The following is a 23,777-nucleotide window of genomic DNA, read 5'->3' on the forward strand; positions in this document are numbered from 1 at the left end:
ATTAATTGTTCTTAACCTCTGCTGATCTGACACTTGCCACTGTTTTAATTCCACTTCCTCACAACTGTCATGATTCCAAAATTCATGATTTTCCTTACAGTTGAATAAAATTCATTATATGTCCATCATGTTTTCCTTACCTATCACTGTATATTTAAATTGGCTCCATTTCTTAGCTAGTTAAACATTATAGCAATGGACATGGGTGTGTAAAGTATCTCTGTGGTAGGAGAGATATGTATGCCTAGTAGTCGTCTAGCTGGTCATATGCTACTTTAGCATGAATATTTTGAGAACCATCAACATTTATTTCCATGGTGACTAAGCCAGTTTTACTTCCAGAAGCAGTAATTAAAGATTTTTCCTTGCCACATCCTTTGTTTTTTTAACATTGACCATTCTCACTGGGATGAAAAAGAATCTCAGAGCAGTTTTGTGTTTCCCCCATGGCTAAAGATGTCATTTGAGAATCCTTTTGTAGAAAGTGTCTATCTAATTCATTAGCCCATCTATTTCTGTATGTATATTTAATTAGATTACTTACTTTATATGTCTGTGTGTTTGACCTGCCTCTCTCTCTCTCTCTCTCTCTCTGTGTGTGTGTGTGTGTGTGTGTGTGTGTGTGTGTACCTGGTGCTCATAGAGTGCAGAAAAGGGTATCAGATCTACCAGAATGAGAATTATGGATAGCTGAGAGCCACTATGGTTGGAACTGAACCCAGGTCCTCTGAAAGAGCAACAGCTCTTAGTTCCTGAGTCATATCTCCAGTTACTAGCCCATTTTTGGTATTTAATTTTTGCATAATTATAAGAGATTAACCCCTGTGTGAAGCAGTTAGGCAAGTGTCATAAAGACAATTTAAAATACTTACACTCTTGAAGTAAACAGATCAAAAAGACTCAGTAAAGAAAGAGCGGAGACAAAGAAAGTTCACGTGGAAATTTTAAAATACAAATGTGCAATGGCTGAACTAATAAACAAAACAAAACAAACAAACAAACAAAAAAAAAACCCAAAGGTTGGGCTCAAACAGCAGAAAGAAGATCCAGGAAAGAGTTAGTGAATTTAGTAATGGGGGCGGGGGAAGCATTCTTGTGATTGGCATGTTGAAAGGAAAAGAGAAAGTCAATACTGAGGGAAGTTCTTTAAAAATAATAATTTAGAAATCTCAAGTATTGTAAATGACAGAATAGCATAAATAATTCAAGTAGAAAAAACGCAGAATAAAGCACCAGACAGACAATAATCATATTTCTAAAGATTAAGAGAAAATATTAAAAGCAGGAAGAAAACAATGGAACATATTACTTATTTTAAAAACAAATGAAATTATAACAGATTTCTTTTTAGAAGTCCTGACATTAGAAGAAGCAGGTAAAAATGATCAAAAGTGAAAAAAATACATAAACCTAGAATCCTGCTACTTATAAAACAGTCATCAAAAGAAAAACAATTTAGAAGAAGCCAGGCACTGAAGAAGGTGAGATAAAAGGATAACAATTTTTCTCGTACAAATACACACACACACACACACACACACACACACACACACAGAGGGAGAGAGAGAGAAAGAGAGAGAGTCAGGTTATATAACTTCACAATGAAATCCTGTCTTAAACAAACAAACAACAGTACATAATTTAAAAGAAGTGTAGACATCAACGTTTAGCGAAAGAAACATGAAAGAACTGGTTGTCCACATCCCAAAAGATTGGCCTTGAACGGGAGACCTATCTTCCCAGAGTGCATATGGCTCTGGAATAAGTGAAGTCCTGAGAGCTAAGGTTCTTGAGTTGTGCTGGCTTGTGCCGAACAGCCCTCTACCATACACACAAAGTCAACATTACATTATACTTTGGTAGAAAACTATCAGCTGTAGTAATGTGAAGACTTTTCAAAGGCATTGTCATACACCTATTATTAACACTAATAATGTTGACACCTTTTATTTATTGGGCACCTATTATACAGCAGACATCTTGTAAATAAATAACCATTAATCCTAAAAACAAGCCCTGTTAAGGCAGCTATTTCCTCACCTGTCAGTGTCTGTGCCAGAGGGTGAGATTATCTCTGGATGGCCCCAACCACTCAGAGAATTTTATTTCTAGATCTTAAAACAAAGTAAAACAAAACACAATTTCCTGGTGTTCTATTAAAAAGAGATCACAGAGGAAACTCCAGGTTCAAGAGGAAACAATTGATAAAAGGAATTAGGATGCCCAGATGAGACATTTGTGCTAGATGTTTTTTTGTCAACCTGTCACAGACAACTGTCTGTCTGGAAGAGGGAACTTCAATTGAGAACATGCCTCCATCAGATTGGCCTGTGGGCAAGACTGTGGTATGATTTCTTAATTGATGAATAATGTGGGAGGGAGCAGCACACTGGGGGCAGGGTCACGCCAGGGCAAGTGGCCCTGGGTAGCATAGGAAAGCAAGCTGAGCAAGTCATGGAGAGCTGGCCAGTTCAGGGCATTCCTCCATGTGCTCTATTTCAGATTCCTGCTTTGGGTTTCCTCGATGCAATGTAACCCCGAAGATGTAAGCCAAAGAAACCCTTCCTTCCCCTTTTGGTCATGGTCTTTATCAAAGCATTGGAGAATTAACTAGGCAGCAATCTAAGCAACCCAAACTTTTATTATGTTTGGCTAAGAGAATAGCCTGAATCATTGAAGATGGAACAAGAGAGAAATATCTCTCCCTATCATGAGGTAGGAGAGGAATAGTCACACTAGCATGAAATTATTGTACAAGACAATTGTAACATGCTGATCCAGCAGAACCCATTCATGCCTAGGAACTGGTGTGATGGAATGGAATTAAGCACTTTTGTGGGCAAAAGATATAAAGTGAAGGATCAAGTTTTACAGGGAGATTTGGATGCAGTGGTTTTGTTTCTCTTCCCTTTCTGGAACATTTTTCAAATATTTGTATGACAGGATCATTCCTGACCTGACCTGACTTATAAATTTCCAGACTCTTTCACTCTAGCAGCCTTTCCTCGAAGGGTGGAATGATGCAGGGCCTCTCTCGCTTTTATACTAAAGCAGGAGACTATGACAAAAGTCCCTTAACTCCTCTGAGTCAGTCTCCCACCCCACCCCCTGTAAAATGTGGTACCTAGAATCACCGACATCTAAAATCATTCTCAAGTATAATACCTTATATTTCCACTAAAAATACTTTAGAGACAAACCGTATGGACATATATTTGAAGACCATCAAGAGTAATCTGTGGATTACAACAGGATCTAATTATTTTTATAAATATTAACACAACTTCATAATGACCAATTTACAGTTTTTCTGGTTCTTAGCATTTAGTTTTTTTCAACTGCATAGAACACACAACAATGCCACCATTTTCTCACAGAAAATGTACTTTTCTATTTCTGATTCCATATAAAGTTGTCTTCCCATGGCAGCGAGATGGTACGTAAGATGCTTCAGATGGTGTTTTGTGAGAAACCACCATAGAGGATGTTACTAGATCAACACACACCAGTTTACAATACAACCTGGACAACAACCACACAGCAGAAAACTACTGGACACATTTGTGGAGTGCAGTGACTCAGCAGCTAGAATGGCTGTGGATGTCTGCGGACCTGGAGTGGCATTGGCTTTTCAAGCTACATTTTCCTTTATGTGAAGTCAAAAAATGATGACAGTGACACTATCTTCCCAAGCAGTGGTCTAGGGATCTAAAAGATAAAATATGCAGAAGGAAATGAGGACACTCTGCTGTGGGAACATTGAAGGGTGCTACTCCACCCTCTGAAAATTGGCTACAATAGCAACGAAACAGTGGTTGCATTCAACAATGTATCTATTTTGGTGAGGCACTTCTGTTCCTTAATTTAAGAGATCCAGAAGTTTGTCCCCTGGAATGCTGGATGTTTTATTAAATGACAGTGGTGAAAACCCAAACAGCTTTAATTACAAATTACCTAACCAAAAGCTTGGCTAAGCAAAGTTAAACAGACTTTCTTCTTGCTGGACTTCAAAGGGCTTTCAATATGCTAATGACCAATCCTCTGCAGGCCCAACATTACTCTGTGATTTCCAAGCTCATAGAACCGATCTCCAGAGGGCATCTCGAGGCAGTAATGTCTATCAAGTGTCGTTTGGGAGGCACAGCGCTAATAATGTTTTCTTCTGCTTAATTTGCTGAATGAAGCAGAATCTGTCCAGTTTGCACCCCAGAGCTGCAATTCCAGGCATAAAGAACACAGGCAGGACGGTAAACATTGAATCCAGCTGGGCTAAGTCCTTTTGTAACAACATTAAAATAACAGGGCTTCTGGGCAGCAGGTATATTAGAGAAGAGACATCTTGGATCTCCAGCAAAGCCCTTAGGTGAGTGAATGACATCCTGTCTAATTAAATTCACTCACACACACCAGCACATCAGTGTTTGCTGCCTATATTCTAGACGCCAGTGTTTTGATGGCTTTCTTTTCCTCTCTGTTTTGAAATAGAAGATTCTAAACTTCTTGGTAAAGAATTAGGAAATTTAAAGAAAGGAAAGGATAGGAAAGTAAATAAGACCTTACCTTCGAGCCAGCTCTCCTGAATGGAATCCACATCCAGTCTCAGAAACTGACTGGTTGTGTGACCCCAAAAAGAGTCAACTCGCTTTCCTGGGCTTCAATACCTTCAGTGTAAAGTAAAACAGGATAAGAATTCTCACTATAAAACTTTAGTAATTGTGTAAATCAACAAACTCCTTGCTATCTAAACTCCCAGTGCCCTTTATCTGAAAATCAGGAACCAAGTTGAATTGGGAATTTATCACTCCCCAGTTTTTCTGCCCAGTCTGAGTGTTTTGATTTGATGGTGAAAGCCCAGACCACACTGAGTGTTGGCCTTGCATTTAATCTAGCTCATATGGCATAATCTTTCTCCAATTTCTACTTGACACAGGCTCTTGAAACTGTAACTTAGTTTTAAAATAAGACTTCGCATTTTATTTATACGTTCATTTGTTTTTGTAGCAATTTCTCTCTCTCTCTCTCTCTCTCTCTCTCTCTCTCTCTCTCTCTCTCTCTCTCTCTCTCTGACATGTAGCCTAGGCTGGCCTGAAATTCATTGTGCAGTAAGGAAGAATGATCCTCCTACTGGGGTTGTAGGCCGGCAACATCATATTCGACGTACGCAGAGCTGGGGTAGAGCCCAGGGCTTCTGGCATGCTAGTCACGTGTGGTACTCACTGAACTACAGTCCCAGAGGATCTTTCTTGGGAAATAAAAGAATGTGAAACTCAGGGCTTGTTGGTCTCATTTCTGGGCCATCTTTGCAGAATCCTAATTGTAGGGAGTAACTTCTGAGCTTCCAATTCAATCTTCAGAAAAGAAAGAAATACCTGCCCTTCATGCTGAATGGGGTTGGCAGAGAGTACATGAATCTAAAAGTGCTCCAGGAATGGCAATTTGTGGCACTTAAAGATAATGTCACTCCTTTTGAATCATTTTTTAAATTCTATTTATGTGTTATAAGCTCAAAATCTCAGCCATGATCTCTAAACGCCTATGAAGCTAGAGTCATCTTTGAATGCAGAGGAAACCAGAGAGTTTCACACTAGTTTGTAGAGCAGAGGTTGCACAGTAATGTATACTATAAGCAATATAAGCAAAAGGGCATATTGACTAAAGCAGCCAACATGGAAGGAACACCATCTAGACCCAGGTGCTTTGATCCAGCCAGCCTGGCAGAATCATGGGTCCTAAGACTCACTACCTACAGAACTGGATTATCACTGGGCATTTCTCCTCCCACCTATTTTGTTGCTGATTCTTATTAAGTTACATACAGTCTACTCAATTGTCCTTTGTTTGTAAAAAAAAATAAAATAATAAAATAAATGGCCCTCTACCTCAAGAGAATATGAGTTTGTATTTCCTCAAAAGGTAAACGTCACTGAAACCCAGCCTATGTGTCGATAATGTATCAGGGGTTGGTTTCCAGTGGCAATGCCTGCTTTGTTAGCCATTCATTTTGCCCTCTCGGAAATTTAATAAACGTTATCTGAAAGGTTATGGGTCCTTCCTGTACAGCAGCACTAAAGGTATTTGTGGAGCCTTTAATATTTAGCCAACCCTTTACAAACTCACTGTTTATTTTCCCCTTAGCAACCTGATGTGGTTGCCATCACATTCTTTAGAAACGGTCCCAGCCTCTACACCATTTGTCAAGGGCTCCCAACAGTGCAACTGTTATCTACATAGCCCACATATGATATTAGATATTCCAAGTTAGCCAGAATGGCTTAGAGTCTGAAGAAGGCTGCACATAGGTAAACCACTCTTTGTAAGAGACTTGAGACTTTGTGGATCTAGGCATCTGGGCATCTGTATGGGTTCTAAAACCATCACTGGATGATAATGATGCATAGTTGTATATTTTCAAATTAAGGATGACTAAGTTATTTTTGCAGACTCTCAGAGGATCTTATGAAGAAAAGGTAAGCCAGGTAGGTCAAGTCTCACTCACATAGAGCAGTCCCTGCTTTGTGTGTTTAACACATGGATTTCCTAGTAAAAAGTTTCTTTTGAGAAAATTGTCTTAGAGACAAACATCAGAAAGCTTGGGTACAGATTCCACGCACTGTCCTTAGGACCTTGCAAATGTGTACCTACTCGTTCTTCTAAAACACTTAGTGCAATATCCACTACTTCAGCTCTAGCTTACTAATGAGAAAGATGAGCTAGAGGGAAAATAAGCAAGTTACCAAAAGGTCCTTAGCTAAAGCCAAGATCAAACCCAGCACTTATCACACTGGCCAGCAGGGCACTAAGGACTCAGCTAATTACCTAACCAGCATTTACTATTGCCTAATCCTTATATTTTAAAAGTTACTAGTAAGTATTCCCTCTGCAAAAATATCTCTTACCTATCATTAATTGTGATAATAGACTAAACATCTATTGTCAGTTTAGTGGAAACTAGGTCACTTAAGACAAACCTCTGGGAAGCTCCGTGACGAGGTTCAGGATTGGGTTAATTATGATAGGAAGACCTCTGCTAATAATGGAGGAATCATTTCCGAGACTAAGGTACCATTCCCTAAAGTAAAAAAGAAAAATGCAAACTAAATATTCTCTCTCTCTCTCTCTCTCTCTCTCTCTCTCTCTCTCTCTCTCCCTCTATCTCTCTCTCTGTCTCTCTCTCTGTCTCTCTCTGTCTCTCTCTGTCTCTCTCTCTCTCTCTCTCTCTCTCTCTCTCTCTCTCTCTCTCTCTCTCCCTCTCTCTCTCTCTCTCTCTCTCTCTCCTCTTCCTGACTACAGATGTAATGTAACCAGCTGCCTCTTACCCCTGACAACCCTGGTTCCCCACTATTGTGGACTGTACTTTGAAACTGTGAGCCAATACAAATCTTTCCTCAGAGTGATTTTGTAGGGTGTTCGTCACAGTCATGAAAAGAGCAATGGATATAGTAACCATGTTTTGTTTTGTTTTGCTTTGCTTTATTCAACTATATTTCATTTTGTTAGGTTTTTAAAAAATAAAAACTTATAGATGCCTTCCATCCATGGTCCTTGGCCCAGTCACTTTTCTTTCTGCCACCTTGCTTGCTCTCCCTAATGTACTACATGTCATATAAATTTGTTTCACTGTCTCTTTCCCATGAGATAAAAGTTCCATAAAGCCAAGGGTTTACTACTTATTGCAATTTACACTAATTATCAAATTTCCCTCACCTTTACTAAGTATTCATCGTCACAAGAATACATAAGCTCTTGTTATACCTCAAAAACACATTCATGCATGCACACTGGGTGCTATCTGGGGCATATTAAAAAAACATGACAAGTTATAAATGTTGAGTTTTCCTAAAATCAAGATAACACATCCTGGGTAATATAATTTAACATCTGTATCACTGGCCTATTTTTTTTAATGTTTACACTAGTGCAAACATATCCTGAATGTTATCATGTCTCATTCCGAGGAGAAATACTTAACAGCAGGAACGTTCTTCTGCTAAAACAGGAAGAATCGTGTGCCCTTGCCGTCCACCCGCCCTGAGCCAGGCCTCGGCACTGGTACCCATCTGCCATGCAGAAGGTTTGCCATCACCACCTGACTTGTTCAGGCTTAGCCACTGCTTCCCCCCTAATCTGTTCCTCACCTAGTCTTCCTCTCCACAGTCATTGTAAGCAGGGCCCAGGCAGGGCTGTCCCCACCAAGACTCCAAACAAAGCCACTCCCATGTTACCATGGGAACAATCACTCTCCAGACAGCACTCTTCCTGCCATCTTTCTGCTTCCTCCCTTGGAGGGAATAAATACTTAGTTAGGGCAATCACATCAAGAGCTGTATTAACACAAATCAATTCAGGCCTGACTATTACAGGAAACTGCTTTTATGCTCTGATCTACTCAGATTGACGTTCCGGAGACTGTTCAAGACAATGAAGCACTTGCCTAACAGGAGAGCCAGTGGCCTGAAAACAGACACACACACACACACACACCTCGAAATATATGTGTGTGTGTGTGTGTGTGTGTGTGTGTGTGTGTGTGTGTGTGTATGTGTGGGGGGGAGGGAGAAGGAGGGAGAGAGACAGTGGCTTGAATACAAACTCTTAACATTGCTCTCTCTCTCTCTCTCTCTCTCTCTCTCTCTCTCTCTCTCTCTCTTACCTCCCACCCTGTCCAAAACAAGTTTTTGTGTGATTTTGACGGAAATAAAGGTATAAAAATTAACTTCCTCTCTACTGAAACTATGTATGAAGGGAAGAACTGTAGAAAATTATCTCCTAGTAACTAAGGAAAATGCACTTTGTAGAAATCTAGTAAAGCAATAAGAATACAGTAAGATACATTCTTTGCATTCTGTTCTTTGCACAAGTATAGAAATGGCACTTTTATGCTCTCCTAACTGTGGAACCAGCTAAAGGAACTGGCATATAAAAGGCTGTGGCCAGAGATAGCATTCAGGTGCCTGCCTGGGGCTAACTCAAAGGCTCTATAGAGCCCTGCAATGTGCTTCAGTAGAAGTCCTGCTTGCCTGGAGTACATGAGATACTGGGTTCAATCTCCAATACCACAAAAAAAATAAAATAAAATAAAAATGCACACACACACACACACCACCACCACCACCAAGGCTCTCTGAAAACCTGTCTACAACCCACCATACTAGACTCCAACAGAAAAATAATCCTCTAGAATAACTCAGACACAAAAGGTATAGGGTGCATCAAGAAATACATTTTCTACAGAAAGGAAGACAGCAAAACAATGGGCTTCTTAAGCCCTACTGATTTAAGTACTTTTAAATATATAAAGGAAATGCTTACAAGAGAAGAAAGGCTGTAAAAGGTGACTGTAAAAATAGACAGGTGGATTGAAAAAGACCCTAGAAATAAAACTGAAGCCTTAAATATGTTGCGTAAATGGGCCTAGGTGTTAGGGAAAGAGAAGTAAAAAATGGCTGAGTCAGTAGGAAGACGTTTTACATTTTATGAAAGGGAAACTTCCTGGACTGTTAGAAGGACAGCTCTTTCTTGCTCCAGTTCTAAAAAACGGTAAGGTACAAGAGTTCTCTCCAGAGTTCCGGGGGCAGTGTGGTCACGGAGGACCAGCCTGGAAGGGTCCTTCCACATTCCTTTGTATCAAGGCACTCTACCTACTAAGTGCACAGGCATCCTCACCAAACAAGCCACTAAGGTCTAAGGTCTAGCTGAGGGGCTGAGGTCTTGGAGCCTGCTTAGGTCAGGGTACCTGTTGGAAGCACCATCCTATTTCTTTTCCTTTTGAACTAAGCACTGAGTTCACGCATGATGTCGGAACTACTCTCTTGTACTTTGGTGTCCATGTCACTGCTGCTGAACTACGGTTGGAAATGAATTATATAACTCCTCACACACCGCCAGCGCGCAGAACGTTGGCAAATACTTAGCAGACATTGGCCCTGTGGGCACCACTTTTATAGTGCTAACTTCCTGTTTCTGAGCTTAATAAGTCTTTGCGGCATTATTGCCTAACCTGAAATGTTCCTCCTCGGTGCCTTGCAAAAGGGAAACAGCTACAAAATCAGAGCCTCAGAATGATATGCACAGGTCCTGGTGAAAGGTATCAGTCTCCAAAATTGTATCTTGCTCTTGATCTTTTGTACCCCTGAGGCTTAAGGTGTTTCCACGTGCCATGATCTGACAGGATATACTATTGTTCTTATATGGCATGCATGGAGGATTCACTTTTATGTTTACTCTTGGTGGGATTCCACATGCCTGAGTAAATATTAGCTGACTTTAGACATGGCTACGGGTTTGTTCTAACTCCCAACATGTAGTCAGTCAACAAAGGGCAGTGGTCTTGCCAAAATGCAGTGGCATGTACCATTCAAAAGTGTTAGGATTGCTATACCACATACTACAAAATACAAATTTCACTTTTACGTCTATCAGTAGTTGTTTAGATGGAAATTCTCTTTTGAAATTCATGCCTTGCTTGAGAAATGTCAGAGATAGCGTTTACATCTTTTCAGCCATTCTCCCACGGCACAGTAATGGTTAGCATGGGGAAAGCTGGGCAGTGGTGGTGCACACGGTTGATCACAGCACTTGGGCGGCAGAGGCACATGGATCTCTGGATTCAAGGCCAAACTGGTCTGCAGAGCAAGTTCCAGGGCAGCCAGAGCTGCACAGAGAAACCTTCTCTCAAACCAACAAAAAACAAAAAACAAAAACAAAACAAATAAGCAAACAAAAGAACAGTACTGAAAGACCTTGACCGAGACAGCCAAGTGTCAAGAATAAAAGAATACAAGATATAAATTACCAGTTGTTAGACTATTATTCCTAAAAAATTATCTCCACAGGGCTTTGTGTGTGTGTGTGTGTGTGTGTGTGTGTGTGTGTGTGTGAGAGAGAGAGAGAGAGAGAGAGAGAGAGAGAGGCATTCTACACAGGCCTAAAGAAAAATATCATGACTTACAGGCAAATGGATGCAACTTGAGGTCATTATGTCAAACGAAATAAAACAGACTTGGGAAAATAAATACTATATGTTTTCTGTTATAGGCAGAACCTAAATTTAAAACTGTGTATATATGTATATAATGCATGCACACACATATTCCCATTCATGCAGAACCTAGTGGACAAGGCTAACAAACAAATGGGACCTTTTCCTCTACAGTGGATAGGAGAAAGCTTAGTCTTGAAATGATGACGAGGTCTTAAAGAAAGTAAATGTGACAAGTTCTGTTTGCTTTCTGGGCTGGCCAACCTCAGAGCCTGCAAGAGGAAGACTATTACTGAATGACTCATGGAAAACACTGGCAAACGAAGCATACTGGGATACGAGTTAGGCTCTCATTGGTATTCGACACCAGGGATAAGACACGAAACCTGGACAATGCAAGAGTTCTGAAATGATCAATTTGTGAAAAAAAAAAGGAAAATATTTCTTTTTAAACTAATGTAACTGATACACAAAAATCACATATGTATGTGGTACTTACCATGTGATGTGTTGGTATATGCATGTATTATACCAACAGGTTCGAGTGGTTATTATCTCTGACAGCAACATTCAAAAGTCTTTCTCCACTCTTTTTGATACACTCACCAGTGGGAACCTTTAGATTGTCGGTGTACATTGAGTATAACAGACCTAATTGCAACCTATTAAACTGATGGGATGGTTCAGCCAGTAAAGGTGCCTGCTGCTAAGTCTGAGGACCTAAGTTCAATCCCTGGGACCCACATAATGGAAGGAGAGAATAGAATCTTATATAAGCTGTCCTTCTACCTCCAAAAGCATACAAGCATGAGCGCGTACACAGAAACACACAGATGCACACACACACACACACACATATACAAACACACACACACAGAGTAAAATAATAGTTCTCTAAAAAGCAACCAATACCTAGTACTCATTGGCCAATCTTGCAAGTTGTTATTCTTATCAATTTAATCTGAAAGCCATCCCAACTCATTTTTTTAATTGCCACTGGCAGAGTCAGTTAAGTTAAAAGATAAACATAAACAGACTCTATGGAAGCAAATTTAGAATCATGTCTTGCTAAAAAGTTAGTTTGATCATCCAAGGAATGTTATTCACATACATAAAATGATCTCTTAGAAAGATATGTATAACTGAGAAACAACAAAAGTACCTTCATGCATGGCATGGTGACACACAACTGTAACAACTTAGGAAGAAAAAAACAGGAGGTTAAGCGACTCAAGGTTGTCCTGTGCCACATTGTAAGTTTGAAGCCAGTATGGGCTACATAAGACCCTGTCCAAAAAAGAAGAAAAAAATCTTCAAGCTGCAAATATACTACATAACATGTCATATCTATAATATGTTATAGTTACCCACGTAGCATTGATGTATTGTCTACCTGATATTTCCATACTGCGTTGGTATTTATTTACTACTAACTGATAAAACTGGGCATTTTATGAAACAGGAGCTAGATAATACAGAAAACTTCAGTCATGACCAGAAAATAATTAGTTGACACTGGATAGAAAAATTATGACATTTTTTTATGGAATAAAGTGAACAGATAGGTAGAAGATAGATAGATAGATAGATAGATAGATAGATAGATAGATAGATAGATAGATAGATAGATAGGAACATCATAAAACTAAAGTCAAAGCAAAGCTACATCCTAGTTAGTACTGACTTTTTCAAAGTTCCTGCCAGCCATAAGAAGGAGCCACAGCTTCTGCAGCAACTCTGCGTGTTCAGTGCCCCACCCTAAGGAGTGTATTTGTCTACTAACAAGGTTAACTCCAGGGCTAGACTCCAACTACTAAGGACACGTTGCCTTAATTTGTATGACGATGCCTTTCACATGCAGCCAAGGTCATTAATAAGATTTAAAACAGACAAGCAGCACAACATTCTGATGGGAAGTTCAAGCATTTGCTGAGATGGCTTCAGATTCTAAAAGATGCTACCTGCCTCTTTTGTAAACACTCGGCTTCAAAAGATTCAAGTTCATAGGAAAATTATGTAATAACCCCGGGAACTCACACATTTTAAGTCACTTTTAATTCCTTCTTCCTTTCAATGGGTGTCCCCATCATGATTAAAAAGATTCAAGGCAGGCATCTATGTTCAGGGAAAACAAAGACTTGGAAAGCCATGAGAATAGCCTTCCTTCTAGCTTAGGATAAGGTATAGAGGTTCTGGAAAGCTAAGAAAAAATATTAGGTCAGGCTATAAAGCAAGAGAGTCAAAATAAAGTCAAAGCAAAGCTATATCACAGTTAGTACTGGCCAGACGCAGCAGGCGTAGTATCCTTGAGAATTTTAACATGAGAACAAGAGTTGCCAACCTTGAAACCAGGATTCAGCACAGATCCTGGACTTGATTTAGTACAGAAGCAAACACAGTGAGAAGTTAAACCACCTTTCTACAAAAACAGAGGCAGTTCTCCCAGTAAGTCCACAAAATTCATGCTAGCAAAGTAGGCTCACCAGGTAAGAGAGCTTGCAGCCAAGTCTAAAAACCTGAGTTTGATTCCTGAAACCCACATAGTGGAAAGAGAACTGACTCCTGGAAGCTGTCTTCTGACATCCACATTCTTCCATGGTACATTCTTCTACAGACACACACACACACACACACACACACATGAGAGAGAGAGAGAGACAGAGAGAGAGAATAAAGAGTTCTAGTTTATATCTTTTAGAATGATAGGAAATATTCTTAGCAATTATAGCCAACACAGGCTTAACCTCCGGCTATTCTCGGTAGTCTGGGGAGCATATTGCCTTCTTCTTGACCCCAGGTAATACACTGCTACATATGAATTGGTCTTCCATTAATTCAACCCACGTTGCATGCATAGCTTTGGACTTAAGGTAACTGAGTTTTACCCAGCTGAGTACACTCTCAAGTGCCTGGCTCTGACACCTGCATCTCACTGGTTACTGCTTTCTGATTCTCAGGTCCACTGAAGCTTGGACTTGCAGCCATAGCATATTCTGTGGTCTTCCTATGTCATTTACATTTGTGCTCTGCAAATACCTCTTCTCTCTCTCTCATCTGAATTATTATTGCCACAGTTTGATCCTGGGCCTTCTGTTCCAAATTCTTCCAGAAGAAACACATCTAGTGGTGTAACATTAACGATTACTTGATGACCAGCTTTTAGCCACTGACTGTCGCTATACTACCGTATATGTAGTAGTATATTACTGGAGGTCAAGAAGAAGGTAGTCTCCAGATCAAGGAACCTTGATTTACCACAGGAATAAACCTGTTCCTCTCTTAATTGCTACAGGTAGCAAGGAGATGATGATATGACATCAATAAATGAGGATGTCCTACTGAGCTTTGAAAAGATTGCAGTAACTTTGTGTCTATAATCCTGACATTGAAAGGTGGCTTGATGGCCTGAAAGAAATATCTGATTTATCAGCAGCAGTTAGAGGGAACTGTGGATCCTCTCTCTACTACTAACTCTGTGTCTTTGACCTACTTGTGACTAGCTATCTGATAAACTTCTCTTAAAAGAAAATTATAAAGTCTAGTAAGGTTGTTACTATGGCAAATTAACTATGTGTTGAAGGTTTAAGAGCTCCAATAGGCTTTAATCAAAAAGTAATTAAGGATTTGGAAAGATGGCTCTTGGATTAAGAGGCCATCCTCTTCTAGAGGACCTGAGTTCAGTTCCCAGTATCCACTTCAGGAAGCTCACATCTAGCTGTATCTCCAGCTTCAGGGGATCCAATACCCTTGTCTCTGTGGACACCCTCACATACATACACAAACAAACCACACAATCATCACCATCACCATCATCATCATCATTTAAAAACTAAGATTCTAATGTCCTGGAGCTGACTATCTGAGACCATAACACATAGAAGCAAGTTATATGTTATTTATTAATATTTAATGTCTTGATTATTTTCTATGTGCTAGTGACTTTGATTTTTATCAATAAATGTCTTTATTTTATCTTATGTGTATGAATGTTTGTGTGTGTGTGTGTGTGTGTGTGTGTGTGTGCCTGTGTCCCACGTGTTTATCGCCTGGAACTGGAATTAAGGATGGTTTTGAGCCACCATGTGCAGCAAATGCTGTTAATGTCTGAGCCTGACTTTATTTCTTTACAACATTTTATATATCCTATAAAGTATATATTGCTAGCTCACTTCACAAACTGTATGGCCAAAGCACAGAGATTTAGTTATGATCCTAGGTTAATAAGGTGTGCAATGCCATACAGCTAGGTTTGAATTCAACTCAATCTGAACTGTAGCATTCTTTTTAACCACCACATACTTCCTATTGAAGGGAAAGTCTAAATAATATGACAATATGAACAAATGTAATATATTATTATACATTCATAATATAGTAAACGGTCTCACTCTGACAAACAATGAGACATCTTTCCAACCTATATGAGAGCTACTCAGACTCTCTCCAGCTAGACTCAGCCAGTAAATATCCCATGAATACATTATGCAAATTCTTCATTACTTTTTCAAAAACATCTCCATTTTTAGCATTAATTTGAGTACTAATCTGAGGTAGTGGACAGCCCTACCTCCTCTGAAAAAATAATTCCCGGAGTCTGTACTACTTTCTTGTCTTTTCCTGCATCCTAGTTTTATGTGGATGGTGAATTTTTAGTGTTAATATCCTACTTCTTCAATCATATTATTAGAAACTTAAAGCAGGGGTAATATCACCCTGAATTTCAATTATCTGTTTCTGTTTCTGTCTAACTCAATAATGTACCATAACTTCTCCGCCTTTGTATTTTAATGCCTGGCATAGCACTTGCTGCTTAGCATTGTTGACTATTTGATGAAGGGGGGAAATAGGCTGAGGTTATGGGGCTGTGGATCAAACACTTGTCATGAGCCTAGCAGCCTGAGTCTTGATCTGAAGAACCTACATAAAAGCTGGATATTGTTCCACATGTGTCTACAGTCCCTGAAGGGAGCTAGAGACAAGAGAATCTCAGTTAACACACAAGCTTGTCTTACTCAGCAGTGAAGAAGGCAGACTTCATCTCAAATAAAGTAGAAGCTGATAACTAGCACCCATGGTTATCCTATGATCTTGCCACAGGCCTTGACACACACATAAAATAAATGATAAATACTATACAAAAATATCCTGGATGTTCAATAATTGCTAGCTATTATTTGTCTTCAGAAAGTATCCAAAATAGGAAATAAAGTACTTAGAAATATGGTTGTTTAGTAGTCTTTAAACTGTCAGCACAGACATGTCAAATATAAGCATCCTTATTATGACAACTCTAAGGATCACTGGTACCATGCTTAGTTCTATTGATCCAATAGTTCTTTGGAATTAACAAGTTCTCCTCATAGAAACCCATTAAGATATTATCAAAACTAGATACCTAGAAATAACATACCTTGACCTCTGAAGCAGAATAAGTTTCCTCCAGAGAGTTTAAAGATACATCAGAGGTATTTTCTCATTTCATGTAAACTTTCCTTTTTAGGCAGACAAACAGAAAGCCACTTACCTCATTTTTTATACAAATGTCTAGAATCCCCCACCCCCACCCCGCCATGCACATACTGAGAATTTTAAAGTTGGAACACAAGTTTTCTCTTTAAAAATTCAGCTCTGTGATTTGCTCACAAAGCCATATGCAAAAAGTCTGGACAAGACACTATGGCAGATGCCAACAAGAGCTTGCTGACAGGAGCCTGATATAGCTGTCTCCTGAGAGGCTCTGCCAGTGCCTGACAAATACAGAAGTGGATGCTCACAGCTATCCATTGGACAGAGCACAGGGTCCCCAATGAAGGAGCTAAAGAAAGTACACAAGGTGATAAAGGGGTTAGCAGCCCCCTAGGAGAAACAACAGCATGAACTAACCACTACCCCCAGAGCTCCCTGGGACTAAACCACCAACCAAAGAGTACACATAGTGGGACTCATGGCTCCAGCTGTATATGTAACACAGGATAGCCTAGTCAGTCATCGATAGGAGAAGTCCTAGGTCCTGTGAAGGTTCCATGCCCCAGTGTAGGGGAATGCCAGAGGCAGGAATGGGAGTGGGTGGATTGGGGAGCAGGGGGAGGAGGGAGGAGGGAGGGGATGGGGATTTTCAGAGGGGAAAATAAGAAAGGGGATAACATTTGAAATGTAAATAAAGAAAATATCTAATAAAATAAAAAGTCTGGACAGAGGAATCTTCACTGACAAAGAGCCAGGGGCACGAAAGGTCTAGAAAGAAACCTTTTAAATGAGTGAACTTTACCATACCTAGAAATGCTGTGGGCTAGTGACTCTTGAAATAACTCCATTTGCTTATGCTTCTAAAAGGTCTACAGAGACCATTTTTTTAAAAGATGATTGATTAAAAAAAACTGATTTGAGGTAAAAACCTTAACTAGAATTGCTCTCACATATCTAAATATCACTATTTAGCCTTTAGTTCTATTCAAACCATTATTTTACAGATTAGAAACACCAAACAAACGATTAAGCAAACAAAAATAGAACAGTCAATAGTTTTCTAAAGGCCCTACAATTAGTTGAGGGCAGAGCTAGGAGGAAAGCCAGGGCTCTTCTACTCCACTATCTTAGGCATTGGGAAATGGGTGGGATTTCGGGTCAATTACAGTCAGCATCCTGCTTCCACACTCTGGATGATGATATCAGAGGTGACACTGAACACCCTGAAACTTTAGTTTCCACGCCTGTAACAGAGTTCCATGCAACAGTTCAGAGCGACATAGTCGTGAACATAGAGTGAACTGAGGAAGAGGAAGAGGCTTGGGATGAACGTAGGGTCCCTGCTTCCACAGGAACAGGACAGCCTGGGAGGCTGAAGCATCGGCGATTCACCTTCGCTCAATCCTGGAGGCTCCACACAGACCATTGATGTGTCAGCAGCGTTAGGTTCTTCTCTTCTTGGCCTGTAGATGAAGTCATTATGTGCCTGTGTCTCTGACCTAAGTTTCTTTCCTATGAGAATAACAGTCATATTAGATTAGAACCCAGTCTAATGACCTATTTCACTTACTTTAAATTTCTTATTCATTTATTTCAATTACTTTCATTTTATTTACTTACTGTGGTACTTAGAATCAAATTCAGAGCCTTGCACATACTTAACAAATGCTTAATCTCTCTTTAAGACCCTCTCTCTGTGTATGATCATCTGATGAGGTCCTGGGAATTACAGCACATGGATTCCTTTAAAACACATCTCAACCATACCTCTTGGTAATTAAAAACATCTCTAATTTGCTGTAATTCACTATAATGATATAACAGCTATCCTGGAGTATTCCTGTGTCTAATTTCATGCTGGTAAAGCTCTGGTTATGGTACAACAAAGATGAGGTAATTATTACAACATCCTGCACATACTGGGGTATCTGTGGCATCCTTGGTACATCAGTCCTGAAACGAAGCCAATATCTACAGTAGCTTTGAGATGCGTAGGCGAGGGTAATTCTTTTATGCTACTGAGGTGGTACTGTGTGGTCATTCTTTGTGATCTCCTGATGTTGCGATGCACACCCACAAACACACATTTGTACACATATATTAATCATCAGGGCCATTATTAGCTCACAACATTATCCTATCCTTCCTTTCTTCAATAACCTCTCCGAGTTTGAAGAGTCCATGGCGATGATTTGCGGGGTTTATACCTGTGATTAAAGCGCACACAAAAAATGATATTGTGGAAAATAACATGTCTTGTGATCGAGCATGGCCAGCTGTATAACTGTAAGAAGGATTAGAACTGTGAATCATCCTTAAGAAAAAAAAAAAAAAAAAAAAAGCTAAATAAATGCAATCTGCCCAAGAGGGAGGAAATGAATACCTATAAACCACAACTTCTATCCAATCACATACAGACAAATCAGCCTTCAGACCAATCAAACGTCTTCATTTAAAGCTTACCTGGACTTGGCATACTGCCCAGCTTTTCCAAAACTACTCACAATAATACCTTCAACAACAGTTAAAAAACGCTGGTACTCAAACAAAATCAACAGCCTTTTCAACGACTGCTTTAAAAAAGACCAAACAAACAAACAAGGAACGTCTTAACCCAGAGAAGACAATTGCTTGGGAGAGGAAAAGTTTGCTTCTGAGTTAGCAGCCTGTGGAAACAGGATTAGTGGGTGGGATTGGGGTGTGCTCTGCCCATAAATACAGGCTCAGCGCTGCGCTGGCACACTGAGAAACTTGGACGGCAACCCTTGCGGCTCACACAAAGCAGGAGGGTGGGAAGCCCAGGTAAGGCAATTGACAAGCATTGCACTTGCTAGAGTAAGCTTTGGTTGCTGTGCACACAGTTGCAGGTATTCAACCGACAGGATGAAGCCAAGGTTCCCGGGGCAGAAAGCAGGCTCTGGAAAGAGTATCGCCCAATCTCATGGCAGCTTGCAGGGGCCTTTCTTTAGCAAAGAGCAGTGGAGGATCGCATGCATGCCTAGGTTCAGTGTGACACTTGACCCCTCAGGGAACTGGAGGTTTGTGAGTGGGAGGGTGAAATCAAGAGTTTTCAAACCTGTGTTAGGGTTCAGAGAATTCTGGGTGAATCGCTGCTCCTCTCCCACTAGGTAACGCAAGGGTAACGCAAAGGCCCCTGGGTTCCTCCACTGTAGAAACTCAGCTCAGACGAACCCCTGGGATTATTGCAAATCAGGAAACAGTGTACTTAAGTCGTCTTCAGTTTTTAAGACTGTCAGAAGGGAGAGCTGGGCACTTCCTGAAGCAACAGCAACAGAGTTATAGGCAGTGCCAACGTGGACATTAATTGTTCAAGACAAGATGGGGGCAGAGCAACAGTAAAATGCACCAGTTTGGGGGAGGGGGTGATCAATGGCACGGGGGAGGGGAGGGTCTGCAAATTATCAATGCCCCCCCATGATGTCTTCAGACACTGGGGCTTTGTGCTTCAAGGGGTTTACAGAGGATGTTTGTAGAGTAGACTGTGTGCAGAATAGAATGTTTTCATTATGAAAATGCAGTAGAGTGAATTTCAGAAAGCCATAATCTCAGAGCGGGATGTTTGTACAGCAGTGTTATCTTAACCTTCCTTGACGTATCCTGTCATAAAATGCATAGGACATATCAATAGTTCCAGCCTGTAATCTGTAGAGCCATTACAAGGAGTCCTAAGAGCCATTTATACAGCAAACAATTGGACTAAATACACCGCTTTGCCACCAATTTACTTTTACATTTTCAACATATGTAAGTGCTGCTATAAACAACATGTAATCAAATATTTGTTAATAAAACCAAGGAAGGTAATCTGTACTTCTGAACCAGCTTGTATTCCAGAAATAGTATAAGTCTCACATGAAGTACTTCAGCTTTAAATATTAAACAGAACTCATAATTCTAAGAAGGCTGCTAGGTATTGCTAGATTATAATATACTTGAGTTGTTATTATAAAATTTTAGATGATAAGAATCATTGTTAGCATAGCATTCCTGCATCCTTATATATGTAGAAAAATATGACATATCACTGCTCTGCCTTATAGCTTTTCTGAGCCACTGTGTGTCTCTATTCTAAGACTTGGATAACAGCTGGCCAGTTTAATTGAGGGCACCCCTTGGGATTGGTAACTAAGCAACATCTTGCTAATCATCTAGTCTAGCAAAGGCTCCCCATTCAGGCTCATATTTTATGAGGGTCTTCCCTCTTCCAAGCACTAAGCCAAGACAATCTACCCTGCTTCCTTCCTAGAGTCTATTTGACTTCAAGACCCATACCAAAGCTAGAGATAGACACTGTGCTTTTACATTGCTTTCTGGGCAACTTTAGCATTTGCCTTTACCAGATTCTAAGTCTGCAGCAGCCTGTGGTGTGGGCCATGGGTACCTTTAGTGACATGAAACACAACCTACATGGCCTTCCTTCCCCCATTCATGCAATGTACTGTGTCATTTATAGCCCTATTCATTATCATCCACTACAGTTTTTCTTAGTATTAACTTTCAAATAACAGAGGGGGAGAAAGGGACTTTAACAGAGAAACACCTTGGGTTTTATTCTTGGGGTCACGTACATCACAGAATACATCTGTCCACTGGAGTAGATGCCCTCTCCTGCCTATACAGGCCCAGACAAAGGTTAAAAAAAAATGTTCATTTGATGTCTGTTAGCTCAGAGCTAATATCATTTGAGAAGATGATCCACTAGGGAGAGGGAATGAGTCTCCAATGACATGGAAAAGCTAGCATACTCTAAATGACATAAGAATGCAGCCATGTTATTCATATCTGTTCTTCAATGGCAATGTGCCCATTTCAGTGGAAGGGTAAAGATATGTATGCTTAGGGTAACCGTTTCCGGAAGGGCGGGTGGGAGTTAGCACTGTAAAATGCAAGATTCAGAAGTCTTAGCTCTAAGCCTATTCCTAAAACCTTTCTATCTTCATCTACATAGTGAGCCACTGGAGGGAGAGAATACGAGGTATCCCCACATTACCTTCCAGCACTGTGTTTTCTTAGTATAACTTTTAAATGTACATTTCCTTAACAGAACATATATACATTTAACTAGTCATGTGTTTTCTTAAAATACACTTATCTATTCTATTGCAAGATAAGATCCAACAAGCATCCACTGATAGATAAAGCAATAGAGGATGAAGGGATAGACCACGGATGGATAGATAGTAAATATTCCCAGGGAACTCTTGCATCCTGGAGAAAGTGACTTTCCACTCCTGCCTGGTGTCTGATCTCAATGCCACCTGCTTTCCACCACTGCGATAGACTCTGTAATTCTCTTTCCTTTCTGTTTCTTTCCCATGCAGATTTGCCATGGAGAAATTTTCAGTGTCTGCAATCCTGCTTCTTGTGGCCATTTCTGGTACCTTGGCCAAAGACACCACAGTCAAATCTGGAGCCAAAAAGGACCCAAAGGACTCTCGGCCCAAACTACCTCAGACACTCTCCAGAGGTAGAAGTCTATTTTTTATTGGTTCCCAATTGCAGCTTAATTCATAAAGAATCCCTGACTCTTGGTGTCGTGTGTGCTATTAAGATATTTGGGGGTTTTGCCCCCTAGATTTAGCCGTTTATAATCAGGTTCTCTCTGGGGGCTTTTGTTCTTTGGTAATGAGTATCTATTATCCAGGCTCAGCAGGTTTGGGCCTGAAACTCTGGTGGATTTAAATACACCAACTCCTCTTGTTCTAGGTTGGGGCGATCAGCTCATCTGGACTCAGACATACGAAGAAGCTTTATACAGATCCAAGACAAGGTAAAGCCTTGGGATGTGTGGAGTTCCCTCGAGTCTCTCATGAGCGCCATCTAGTGATGACTATCAGATGTTCATGGCATCCTATTAATAGTCCAATGTCCTTTTCTCTCTTACAGCAACAGACCCTTGATGGTCATTCATCACTTGGACGAATGCCCACACAGTCAAGGTAATTTGTCCTTCCACATTTCTTTTATAGGCTTTTATGCCAGGCCATGGTTTGGCTCACTCATCTTTACACTCCTAGAACCTAGCACTGTTGAACAAGAAAGAATATTTTTAAACATTTTTTAAAAGTTTTTAATATTTCTATGTTTTGAATTAACTATTGTATTAACATTTTGTGTAAGAAATCCTGGTGTTCGTGTTCAACTTCCTTCATCTTTTTCCATCCACTATCCCATCAAATACTATCGGATTTGCCACTAATGGCCATCTCTGGCTTCACAAACATGCCATCTGCATGGTTGTACAAGACTCCCCATATTTGGTGTAACAAACCTGTCTCTGTCTCCACTCAATATTCCTAACACAAAGCGCCCAACGTTTTCATTTTCCAATGATCTCTGTGTATTAGGTAGCCTGTCTTGCCCAAAGCCAACCTCCCATTCCCTTAGTGTTAGCACCTTAGTCCAAGCCAACATCACACCTTGTCTACACCAATGACCACACAAGTCAGTGATCTACACGGAAGCCAGACTGATGTTATTCAGCACAAATTAGATCCAGTCACACATGCACCCCAGTGGCTTCTCATCACAAGTAAAATTAAATCCAAATTTCTAGCCATGGCCTTCAGGGCTGGACCTCATCTGGCCAGTATGTGGTTTCTCTTCCCTGATCAGGTGTTCTCCGTCTATCCAGCCTCCATCATGCTTCTTGTTCTTATTAACCAAGGCTATTATTCTTACTATTACCCTTAACCCTCTACCTGCAGTGACCCATCTCCAATAGTCTTGGCAGTCTGTCCCCCCAAATGAACCATTCTGTGACCTCAGTATCACCTCCTACAAAAGATCTACCAAGGCAAACTAATAGTTCCTCAAGACTTGGCTTCACTTTATTTTCCTGCTATGCTATGTATGTATTTACACATGAAATTATGACACATGCAGTACGCACTGGTTTATGCTGTGATTCCCACATAAGCATCTGAACCCTGGAAGGCGCACACGCTTTTTCTATTCCTGGTATTTCCCTTCATGTATAAAAGCATATATACAAAGTCGCCATATTCAGTAAATATGGTTTGAACATAAGAAAGGAGTGAGTGAACAAACAAATTCGGGAGTGAACGGAAAGGAGTGAAGGCAGTCAACAGTACAGAGAAAACCACAAATCACTTGCCAGAGGGCAAAAGCAGGTCTTGTATTTAAAACACTAATCAACTTAAAAGAGAACAGAAAATAAGGGTTCTAATCAAAGCCGAGACAAATGTCCAATAATCTTCTTCTTGTATTCCAGCCTTAAAGAAAGTGTTTGCTGAACATAAAGAAATCCAGAAATTGGCAGAGCAGTTTGTTCTCCTCAACCTGGTCGTAA

The 23,777-nt window shown here is 40.2% G+C and overlaps 1 protein-coding gene across 1 annotated transcript in view; it reads left to right on the forward strand.

Annotated features, from left to right (window-relative positions):
* Positions 1 to 19,201: 19,201 nt before the first annotated feature.
* Positions 19,202 to 23,777, forward strand: part of Agr2 (anterior gradient 2) — an 11,157-nt gene continuing 6,581 nt past the window's right edge. Inside the window, exons 1-5 of the mRNA NM_011783.2 lie at positions 19,202 to 19,246; positions 21,787 to 21,932; positions 22,172 to 22,235; positions 22,352 to 22,404; positions 23,700 to 23,773. Coding sequence (NP_035913.1) covers positions 21,794 to 21,932; positions 22,172 to 22,235; positions 22,352 to 22,404; positions 23,700 to 23,773 — 330 coding nt within the window. The 5' untranslated portion in view covers positions 19,202 to 19,246; positions 21,787 to 21,793. The remainder of the gene's footprint in view (positions 19,247 to 21,786; positions 21,933 to 22,171; positions 22,236 to 22,351; positions 22,405 to 23,699; positions 23,774 to 23,777) is intronic.

This window comes from Mus musculus, chromosome 12 (genome assembly GCF_000001635.26).
Source record: "Mus musculus strain C57BL/6J chromosome 12, GRCm38.p6 C57BL/6J".
In the NCBI taxonomy this organism is placed as follows: domain Eukaryota; kingdom Metazoa; phylum Chordata; class Mammalia; order Rodentia; family Muridae; genus Mus; species Mus musculus.